We start from the raw sequence: 12,334 nt of genomic DNA, 5'->3' as shown, positions 1-12,334 counted from the left end.
TGAGCTCAGGCAATGCCTCCCGCCGGCCCTAGTTCGATCCCTAAACGGCCCCGAAAAAAAAAATACTGATTTGAAAAGTGATGGTCCTGCCGATTTGATTGGGTGGAAATCAAAAGAGAGCTATTTAGAAAGGTTCTGAATCAAAGGGGAATTATTTAGGAATGTTTAAATTACAATTGGGAGGAAATTGTTTAAGCAAAACATCTAATTTGAATTCAAAATCTAAGAGAATTTTTTTGGGAAAAGGAAGAAGAATTAAGGGGGATTTGTTTAGGAGAGTTTTAATTATAATTAGGAGAGAATTACTTAGGAAAATAAATTTAATTTGAATTCAAATATGAAAGGAAATTATTTAAGAAAAGGGGGCTGATTTGGGAGGGAATTATGGAAGCCTATTTAAGGCTAACAATAGGGTGATTTCAGGATATATTTTTTGGGAGTTTGCTGAATTTAGCAATGCTTTTAAAACCGGACCGGACCGGCCGGTTCAACCGGTTGAACCGCGAACCGGTCGGCCGGCCGGTTACGGTTCAAATGAAAACCTGTTTTGCAGAAAACCGGGATAAAACCGCTCGAACCGGCGGTTCGACCGCCGAACCGCCGAACCGGTCCCGGTTTTAAATAACCGGCCGGAAAGGTTATACGCGGAGAAGAAAAAAAACCCTCATTTGCATCGACGTCTGCTCGTGCTGCTCGACTCTTCGGCTTCGAGCTTTAACAGAGGAACAAACTTTGCTTGTAGAAAGCGGGTCGGCTACTGGAGGCTTGTTGGTTGATCGCGGCCTGAGGCCGAACGAAGATCCGACTGGCAAGATCGCTCGTCGAGCGAGAGCAAGCTTCGATCGTCTTCCCATTCTTACGGTTTTAAGTTTGGCCTGCTCTGGCTTCATCGCTTCAGAAAGCTCTCGCCTCTCACAGCACATAGGCTCTCCTAGTCATCGCCTTTGCCTGGTTCAGCAGTTGCATCCGCCGTCCAGCCCTCGTCAGTGGTTACGAGATTCTCTTTTGGATCTATCCGGAACCTTTGCTCGCGTCTCCCTTCTTCGGTCTCGTGTACAGGTAGCCGACTGCCTTCGAGCAAGATTCGTTCGGCTGTCACTTGGTAAATTAGTGATTATGTTTTCATACTCTTGCTTTGCAATCAGATTGGATCTGAACGTTCTCTGTTTTCATATTCTACAAATTTCAAATGTAGGGAAAGTCGGAAGCAAGGTTTTCTCCATTGCAAACAAGTTTTCTCTTATCGATTTCTACTGAAAAAAAAAAGTCAACCTTGTCTACTCCTGCATACCTGCTCTCATTCCCAATTTTTTAGGCATGCTCATTCTGCAGTCAGTGAGGTAACTTGAAAATTGTTTGTATTTTTGTTTTTTGAATGCTTCTTATTAAGTTGCTGTAGCTTTTGGAAAGTTCTTTCATCCCCTCTTTCACTTCTTTGAGAATCTTTGCAGTGAGTTGAAAAAGAAAGCTTTATTTGCAGTTTTCTACCATATAATTTTCTATCTGGCATAGTTTTCTATCTTGCATATTTCTATGTTGTAATTTTTTATCTTGGGTTTTAATTTGTGTATATGATTTTATTATAATATTTAAATATAAGAAATATTTATTACGTCATCCGGTTCGACCCCGTTTCGACCCCGGTCGAACCATCAAACCGCTAACCTCTCCTTCTTCCGGTTCATTGACCGGTCCGGTTTTCAAAGCCTTGGAATTTAGTTTATTCTTAGGTTATTTGGGCTCTAGCCGGCGGCTAGGGATTTGGGAGAGTCGGATTTTCCTCTCCAATTGAAGATCTAACTGTATCTTGCTATTTTCTTCCATATATCTTGTAATAAAAATAGTGTTTTTTCTTCCTATTTCATATTGTCGTTCGCTGATTTCGAGGGAATTGCATCCACTTGCTATCAAAATGAAAATAAAAAACCACCAAATAGTAAGAAGCTGTGAAGGTGCATCTTCAAATCTTTTACAGCAACTTTTTTCACAAAATTCAAGGTTCATTTCGAATATCAAAGCAGTGCTTAGACAACAGGCTGGTCATCATCCAAATACTTCCTCCCCTCAACTGTTACCACTTACCAAATAGGAACCTAGCTCTTCGCAACACATAGGACAACTATCCAAATCTTATCGGAGAAGCTTAAGATGCTATATCAGTAAAAGAAAATCAAAGAAGAATAAGTATACTACGAAGAACATCAAAACTATCATTAGCGTCCATGGCGGTCCAACAAGCTCACAAACTTTATAACCAAGCTCGAAATAAATAAGGAGAAGAAAATAAAGAGATAATATTACCAAATCATATCGGAGAAGCTTAAATTATGGCAGGTAACTTAGAAGTGATAATTTTACTAAACCTTGTCTACTTTTCAACAGAATCACATTTAATGAGAATCTGTTAAATGCACAAATGCTGTGGCACTAGATATAAGCAACTAACTGGAACGAGAAAAGAAGTTTAGTGATCCTAGTCCAAGATTTTGAAAAACAAGGAATCCTTAACATGTTATCTTTCCATATTGGCAAAATAATAATTTCTTCAAAAAATTTATCAATATGTAAATGTATTCAGAAGTTTGGAGATAGTTGGACGCCTTTAAGTGACATTGATAGATTATCAGAACAACAAAGAAGAAGAAGATTAATAGAAAAGGCTGGAAGTGCACCTTAGTTAAGAGGAAAAAACAAACCAAACAAGGAAGGTTAGCAAAAGAAAAAGAAAAATTATCACTAAAACTACACCACAGTGTCAATAACTGAATGAGCATAAAACTGCATCATTTTGTCATGTATGTAATAGGTAAAGCCTTATGACCTGAGGAAGATGAGTTGATGAACAATCCCATATGCCCATACAGCAAACTTTTCCTTCGTGCATAAGATCTATGATACTCGTGAATTAAATACAGTACGCAGAAAAAAAGTTCTTCACTTCATGGCCAATTCATATACTATATCGTTACCAGAGTTCAGGCACAGTTGCTGTACCTAGTATAACTTACCTTCTATTTTAAAAGCTTGTCATTTTGTATGGTAATACACTAATACTAGATACGCCACAGAAAAAATTGAAATTCAATTGCTATTTTTCTTCGTATACCTAACATTACCTTTCTATCTTACGAAAAACTGGTTTAAGTTTCTTCTGTCCTGTGCATAAAATTTAGGAAGCTCTATTAACTTACCATTATATTCCTTTTAATAAATTAGAATTCCATTAGCCGTATATTCTGCATTTCTTATATGACTTCCTTCCCAGCTTAAAGTAAAGTGTAAATGTATATGGCAAGCACGATGAAACCAGGAAAAAAAAAAGAGTTTACAGGAATCTAGCCAAGTGAAAATGCATTCATATAAAAGATCATGTAGTTGCTTGTAGATGAAAACATAGTATGGTTTTATTTTCAATCATTTAAAGTGTGAATATAAAATCCTCACTTCATAATGATTTTGAAGTTTCTTTGTAGAGTTGAAAATCCATATTAATTTCTAACACCACCCAGCAAAAATGGCAATCTAAAAGTTCATCATTTTTCTGAACAAGTTTTCAAACTTCTAGCAACCAAATCAGTTGTCAAATAGCAGTTTCTTGAGCCAGTTGCATAAGTTAAAATTGTCCAGAACAGCTAACAATACCTTGCTAAAATTGAATACAAGGTCGAGCTCACAAACATTCTTGAAGCATCTTTCCAATGTTTCAACAAAAACTGAAATAAATATTGTTAGCACTTATAAAAGCAAAACTGACAAAAAAATCAAGAAATTATAAAGGATAAATAAACTTTCTATAATAGCTCACTTGGTTGCTTGAAGATAGAAAAAATATATTTTAGAAAATGATGATTTTGTTTTCATTCATTCTGAGTGCAACAGAAATCATCACAATTGAGAAGTTTTGAAGAAGTTTTTTGAAGTTTAAAACCAATATTTATTTCTAATTACACCGAACTAAATGATGGAATCCAACAAATTCATCATTTTTAGAACATGTTTTCAAACTTCAAACGACCAAATGAACCCTAACACGATAAAATTATATGCATTCTCATGGAAGACACTTTGATTCCTAGTAATTTAATTGTAATATTTTAACTAGTTTTCAGCATACCTTGTATGAGGTCCAGCATGGCTAGCTCATTTTCAGAACTGTCAAATACAAAAACAAAGTACAGCGTTGCTAGGTGCTTGTATACCACCCGTGTATCCTGCAAAAAGATGAATTCATGAAAAAGCAATCTCAGCTGAAGTAGTATCAAAAATGAAATATGAGAAAGAAATAATTCTATAGAAGATCCAAAATGTCATTTAAAAGAAAAACTTGGAAATTCTTGTGACCATTTAAATTCATCCTTTCTTTCCGATTTTATTATCTATATCTTTGATATAATAATCAAAAGAATGAGTTCACTGGAAGGATTAGGAACAAATCTATCCTATAGTTATATGGTTGAGCTCAGAATTAACACAACAACCAAAGATACCCGCCTAGACAATCCTATAAATCTGGATTTCTATAAATTTTGAGGTTTTATCCTGTGAAAACAATTTGAATGCCAATATCTCTAATTTGAGTTAAAACCTAAGAATTCTTTGAATGCGATTGAAAGGGTTAGAGGGTCTAAGGGCTTTGTATTAGATTTGTGAGGTGATTTAATTCAGTAGGCTATTTAACAAGAGAGAGAGAAAAAAAAAAAAGGCGATATGGATTCTTTAGACTTGGAATGGGTAAAAAATCAAGGAATTGAGTGGGGAAATTTTTAAAAAAAGGGAAAAAAAATAATGTGGATTCTTTTCATTTTGATTGGGATTTTTAAATGAGAAAAGAAAAATAGTCATATTGAGAAGAAATAAACTTTTATTCTTTTATTAAAGCAAGGGTAGTTTAGATATTATTAAATTTTTATTTATGCAAAATTTTTCTCACCTTTTCTGCTCATTTTGAGAGAAAGCAAAATCATTATCATAGAGGAAATCTTTATACTCATTTATTTTCTTTTCTTCTCATTTTAAACCCACAATCTAAAAAATATATTCTTTTTTCTAATCCTTTTTTTTCCTCGGTAAATGTTCACTCACAATAAGAGTATAAGATAATTAACAAATAATTAAATTAAAATTAGACAAGTTGAGCTGTAATATAACAATTAAAGCTCCAATATAATTATAGATTAAATACTTTATTCATCAGGGATTATTTGCTTAAGTGACTAGTAATTGCTTTTTCATTTAAATGTTAACTTAAGCTAATTAGGGTTTCACTAAGCAAATTTAGTTTTTATTTGTGCTGTATGGGGTTAACAATACATAATTAGATATAAAAAACAAAAAATAATAATTAGACCCACTATCTTATTGGTTAAGATGTTAAGGTAAGATGAATATGTACTAACTAGATTAAAAGATTGATTAATTGGTGCTAAATTGGGCTAATTATTATGGATTAATTATACTTTGATTGTTTAATTAGGCACGAATTATGTGATTCACTCACATAATGAGTGACTAATTATAGGATGATAACTTAATCCAGTAAGTTATTAATAGGTTTGCAATTGGGCTAATTATGGTCCTCATAATTTAATTAGGAGTAATGAATTATCACTAGTAAATTGATTGGACAAATTAGTATACTAATCAGCCTAATTGCACAGCCTCTCTTTCTCTCTCCCACATCCTATCTCTCCTGGGTGTCTCACTCTCTCTATTCCGCCTCTACAATTACAAGTTCATAAGTAAAAAGTTGGATGAAAGAGATTAATGCATAAGAGGGATTTTAATCTCTTAATCCACATATTAAAGGAGTTACTTATTCCGAATGGCTCTTATAAGCTATTTGAAAATATTAAAATCCTATGGAGGGTTTAATCCATAATCTTTTAATCATAATTATATTCTCTAAAAAATTAGAAAATAGATAATAGAAAGTTTTATTTCCATTGTGTTTTCAAACTGAATAGATGGAGGTCTTATAACAATAAGACAACCCTCTTCTTAGAAATGAATAACTAGCATACCTAAGTGAATTTTTCCAATAAGGAAATTATGAATGTAGGGTAGACTTGCTTCTAGTACCTTTCCTAACATGCAACCCACAAATTACAAATAAGGTCATAAAATTTATAATACCAGTTATCCAATTAACATATTTGCTTCTAATACATTTCCTAACTTTTTTAATAAATATATCACATTCTAGAGAGAATTGAGTTTGGTAGGGATGATGGTAAACCCAATATCAAAATAAGATTTGACATTAAGAATATTTGTTGGGGTAATTGTTTCTTCACAAAGTTGATATTCCCGAGTTATGGTGATTCTCCTCCTAAATAGAATATTTAGGGTAGGGTTGATTTTCAAAAGAAGTCACATCCACGGAGGTGTATAATTTCTTTATTGGAGACAAGTAACAGTTATACCCTATTTTATTCAAGGAATATCTCAAGACTATGCATTTGGCATATATGGTCAAGCTTGCTCCAAAATTGTTGGTGCAGTTTACAAAGGTTACAACAACAACAACATCAAGCCTTTGTCCAACTACATGGGGTTGGCTACATGAATCATTTTTCTCCATTATGTCATGTTAAAGGTTAAATTCGTGTATAAAGGTTGTAAAGCAAAAAAAATGACAGGTATGGTGAACCTAATACAAATTGTTGGACATGATTTAAGGAGCTTTTGACATAATGCTTTGAAGTTTTTGGACACAATAGGAAATTCTATTAATGAGGTAAGCACCAGTCAAAGCTTTTTCTCCACGTAACTATTTAGAAATATGAGTGGACAACATCAGAGATCTAACAACTTCTAAAAAAAATGCTACTTTTTCATTTCAGACCCTCCATTTTGATGATGGTGTCAACATAAGAACTTTGACAGATTATTCTTGACTTAAGAGATATTCCTCGAGGACATAGTGATAGCATTCACTTTTCTTAGTAGCCTTAAGGATTTCAAGTAGTTTGAAATTAGGTTTGGATCATGATATTGAAGTTTTGGAATATTTGACTAACCTCCACTTTATGTTTCGCAAGAAAAACCATGTAATTTTGTTGTGACCATCAATGAATATAAGAAACCAACTAGAACAAGTGATGCTATTAATTCTATAAAAACCCATTATGTAAACACAAATTAATGATTACGGACGATAAACTTTACAGGTTTGATTTTTTATAAGAGCTTCGAGCAAGTTTAAATAATTGGCATATTTCACACTGAAAATAGTTGAAAATTTATTGAATAATGAGGAGAGAAGTTATCCTAGATACATGGAGCTAGGATAACCTAAATGATAGTTTGATAACATAATAGCATAGTCTTAATTGATGTTGAAGGATAGATTTTGGTAGCCATTTTCTAAATGTTTTCCTAGACACTCAATTTCAAAGTGGTTGAATCTTGCACACATTTTAGCATTGTCAATGATCTTCCCCAAATTTAAGACCTGAAAAGCATGCATATTAGAGAAGAACTTAGTAATACAATTAAAATCTCTCGTTAGTTTGCTTACATACAACAAATTATAATTCCAATTTAAAACCAAAAGAACAAAGTTAAGCAGTAGATCTTTATATATATAATAGACACAACACCATAACTAGAGTTACAATTATGGAAGCAACGTTGCTAGAATGGTCGTTCTCTTCAAATGTTGCATGTGGTTTACAATCAACAAGCTTGCCCTAAATTTTCAAAAATGTTTCTCTTGTGTGTCTACTCTTCATTCAATGCTCACATCACAAGCTATTTTGATGATTGTCATTGAGGACGTGGGTATTACAAACAAGTGCAAGATTTTCAGAGTTAAGATGGGCTCCTAACATAACTTTATTCCAGCTGCCTTCTCTTTTGATGTCCAAACAAGCTTCTCAAGTGCTAGGAAGAGGTTTCTTGCTTAGGATTCTCCCAAGGGCTTCATCAAACTCCATACTGAACCCAATAAAAAATTTTAGAACAAATCCCTTCTCAATGATTTTCTTATAACTTTAGTTTGTTGTGGATCTATGGTCAATGATTTTGATGATAGCAAATATTCTTATTTCTCTACGATTGCCTTTTGTACTAACATTTCAGGTCCATACGATCAGAGTGCAATTTAGAACCAGCTCAAGATTGGGTAGACTAGGTCTGAGTCAGTTTGTACACTTTTTCCTTTCTTGAGTCTGTTATATTTAGTTTGGCACCTGATGATTTATAACTTGGAAGATTTTCTATTGTTCCCTAAAGAGTTCTTTTTTGGTAACATCATCCGGGACGATATTTATATCGTCCTGGACGATCTGTCCAAAAACAGAAACCCTAATTAGGGCATCCTCATTAAGGCAGCCGTCATGAGCTGATCGGCCTGGACGATACCTGTATCGTCCATGACGATAGTCTTAATTCAGAAAGAATCAACCGCCATAATCAGTTTAGGAATTCTTTGTTTTAGGAAATCGGCCAGGACGATATTTATACCGTCCAGGCCGATTAACTCAATTATGCCTAAATTGATCTGGTATCTTTGGAAAGCATTAATAGTTGATTGATACGATCACATTGTACGGGACGATCTCATGATCGGCTGGGACGATGTCCTAGACGATCTACATCGGACAGCTCGAATTCAGGGCGATGATCAGGACGATTGAAATCGATTTTAAACTAATCGGCCTGGACGATGTAACCAATTTTCTTTTGATCGTCCCAAATCGTCCCGGGCTGATGAGCTGAAATTGTACTAATCGTACAGGAAGATATGCCTATCGTCCTGAATGATAATGTCGGCAACTTGCATTAATGAGCTCGTTTTGAGCACTTCTATTTAAGCTTTGTCAAGGCACTTGTTAAGTGTCTTTGGCAGCCACTGTAGCTTCGTTCTTGGGGGAAAAACTTGAAGAAAAAGCTTGAAAGGGAGTGAGGAACGGGTGAAGTCTGAGAGAGGGAGAAGATCCTGTGAGGGGGGACTCAAGGGAGTGTGGAGGGGGATTCTACACGGTTGCTCCGGCAGCTTTGCACCTTAATACCGTCGGATTCAAGGCTTGTCTCGAGGGAAGTTCACCAAAGAAGAAGATCTCTTTGGTGTCAAAGGACCCGGCGACTCAAACGCACCGGGGAAGGTGGAAGTGATTTTGTAAGGGCTTCTCCGCCTTGCTGTGGGGGCTAAAGGAGAGACACATCTTTTAGTGCAATACTTGGAGGGTGCCTCCAAGGAGTGGACGTAGGTCAAGGTTTGACCGAACCACTATAAATCCGGTGTGTTCTTTCTTATTATTTGCTTCTACATTTGATTTTCTTTGTGGTGATTTTGGTTTGAGTTTTATCTTTGGTTTTAAAGTTATCCAATTCACCTCTCTCTTTGTTAGCATTGGGCCAGTTCTATAGGGCTTAACATCCCTAACGAACTTTCATAGTTATCCTCTGAAAACTTCAATTCAAAGTCTCCAAGGATATCGAGTGTTTTTCAACATCAAATAATAATACTAAAGTATTTTATTAAAGAAAGATTGCCTTGCCTTAAGTCATGGAAGCAAGCCTTTGGTTCAAAGACTTTGGAAGTATTCTTTTGTTGCATCATGTATCTTTTGCATGGTTTTGTAATACATAAAGTTTTCCCCCATCTCATTTGCCATCAAGTTGACCCACTATAACATCATCATGCTGTTTTCTAACATTCAGATCTTGAATCATGGGTCTCTGACAATCGAAGGTGTGGCAACCCTAGCGAGGCCATTTTCTTTACATTTGCATCATACATACATCATGATGGATTGTGACCACTGGATGAAGTTGTGGCCACAACTATGTGTCTTATAATTTGTAGGATGGGACATTCATTCCCACTAAGGTTGTTGAAGAAGATAGCACTTGGATTTGGAGGCCACTACAACATTGAGCTATTGGAGGTACTAGCCATGTCGTGCTTCAGCATGGAAGGACTTAGGTAGAGTTCTCCCTCACTAATATACCAAGTTGAAAATTAAAAAAAAAAAAAAAACATCGAAAAAATTTATTTTTATAACACATTTAAGTTGTACAAACGGATGCCATATTTATAATAGTAGGTCAGCTCTCTTCTTAGAAATAAAAACTAGTATACCTTGGTGAATCTTTTTAATAAGGAAAATACAGTAAGTAATTGTTAAGATTTGTTATATTTTTTACTTGGCCAAAATATTATATTTCTTACAGCATTGAGCCTTGGCCCAAGCCTATAAATAGAGAGTTAAAATAAGAGCCACTGACATCAAATCATTCAAGCTCAAAGCCTTGTACTTTTTTAAATCTAAATCTCAGAGCTTCTAACATTATATTCTCTTTTTTTCTCTCTAATTGTTGTCATTTTGTCTTGTCTTTCTTGTTAGTAAGGGTACGGTATGATCTACAAACAAATTTCAATTTAACACCTAACATGCATCCCACAGTAGTACAGGTAAATAATAATCTTTATAACACCAGTGGTCGCCAATAACCCCATTTAATACCTCATTAACACCTACTATAATTAGGAGATTGAGCCATTAATAGACAGTAGTAGGATCATTCCTTTATACGGCATTATTAATGGTTCTTCAAATGTGGCAACAACAATAATTCAATGATTTCCTTTCAGGAAGGACAAGAAATCAACCTTCAAACAGCCATAAATGACTCGAGTGAATTTTTCACTTATTGGAAGATCATTTTTTCTTTCTATCTATGACAGATGAAACAAAATATCGTCTGGTCAATGTAAATGGAACAAATATGAGGTAAGATTAGGATCATACTTGACCAAAAATTGCATCCGTCTTTACAAAGTTGCTTACATTATCTGCTCTGCTGCTCAGAACTTGAGGGGGAATGAAAATGCATAAGCAAACAACAAATTTGCTAAATAGGAAGAAATAAGCTAGAAAAAAAAAAAGGAATAGCTTTCAACACCTCCATAAATGCTGCGAATCAACTCCTTCTGCTTCTCTGGCGGCTGCGCTTCAGATCAAAGGTGATAATTACACAGAGAGAAAACAAGATGGAATGATGGGGGTAATAGAGGGAATTATGGAAGGAGACATGCCCTAAAGCATAAAAAAAGGGTAAAAGGCAGTACTCGAAGAAATAAGGAAAACAAGAAAATGATAGAAACCTGGAACTCATAGAATCTAAGCAGGCGTGGTTTTCCCTGTGTGTTCATCACTATGACCGCTCGAATCATGGCTTATGGGTCACTCGCACTCCACAGATTAGAAAAGAACTTCGCCGTCGATCGGCCAAGGAAGAGCCGGCACCGAAAAATGAATTAAAGAAGCAAAAATTCGTATAAATAACTATTTAAATTTATAATCATTTATAGTTTTATATTTATTTATATAATATCATAAAAAATTAAAAATAGATACTGTATTTTAGATAAGTTCATGTGAATAATATCTTTAATGTGATTTTAAAATTAAAATATTGTATTAAAATACAAATATGCACTCTTTATATAGGTAAATATATAAGAATTTAGAAGAAAATATATTTGATCATGCAAAAATTTTGACGCATATATGAATTAAAAAAATTTTAAGTTAATTTAGAACCATCTGAACTTCAATTTCAATAAATTTATGGCTAAATTGATCATCTCAATAAAACGAACCCAAAGATGCCATAAGTGGTACAATCCTTTTGAAATGAGCTTATATCAATCATTTGAAGTAAAATTAAAACATCAAGACATTAATTAGATAATCAAAAGCATATTCAAATATTTCATGCTTAAAATGAAATCAAGCATATTGACAAGTCAAATCTAATGAGTTCATGATTATTTAATTTTGATATCATTAAAACACATTAGCATTGAATGAGGTGTCTAATAGTGGGAATGATATGAGTAGTCTGATTGACTATTTCATATTTTAGCTATAATTACGATGCATGTCACTCACAAAAATTTATAAATGGGCTTTCACTCTCTATATGATAGAGGATCTAGATCTTGGTATTGTGCTTAAATTTAAGAGCTTAAAGGCTCTAAGAATTTTGGAGCTCTATTTGAACACTCGCCAAGCCACTGCCTCATTGCCCCGCGTCAGAACATTGCCCGACTATCATTGTCACCCCACTATCACTCAACTATGGTTCACTAAACACCATCACATGTCACCAAACTATATTCCTTTGGTCACTATCATCCGACTACTTCACTGCAACCACAGCTTATCCAGCTACAGTGATTCGACCTTCATCACAAGATTATAATCATCCGACCACCATTACTTAACTACGTTCCTCCAATATTCACGTGACACCCTAGGAACTAATAGAACGATTGAAACTCAACCACCACCTCCCTCGAATTTGACTTAATAAAAGATTT

The 12,334-nt window shown here is 34.5% G+C and overlaps 1 protein-coding gene across 1 annotated transcript; it reads right to left on the bottom strand.

Annotated features, from left to right (window-relative positions):
- Positions 1–3,558: 3,558 nt before the first annotated feature.
- On the bottom strand, positions 3,559–11,259 carry LOC110113381 (AP-3 complex subunit sigma). Its single transcript, XM_020845942.2, has 5 exons — positions 11,114–11,259; positions 10,912–10,954; positions 10,758–10,819; positions 4,115–4,211; positions 3,559–3,713 (listed from the first exon to the last, which is right to left on the bottom strand). Exons 1-5 carry the CDS (start codon positions 11,180–11,182, stop codon positions 3,574–3,576), a joined length of 411 nt encoding a protein of 136 aa, XP_020701601.1. The 5' UTR covers positions 11,183–11,259; the 3' UTR covers positions 3,559–3,573.
- Positions 11,260–12,334: the final 1,075 nt, after the last annotated feature.

Source organism: Dendrobium catenatum, unplaced genomic scaffold, assembly GCF_001605985.2.
Source record: "Dendrobium catenatum unplaced genomic scaffold, ASM160598v2 fragScaff_scaffold_800, whole genome shotgun sequence".
In the NCBI taxonomy this organism is placed as follows: domain Eukaryota; kingdom Viridiplantae; phylum Streptophyta; class Magnoliopsida; order Asparagales; family Orchidaceae; genus Dendrobium; species Dendrobium catenatum.
This window is presented reverse-complemented; position numbering and strand designations above follow the sequence as displayed.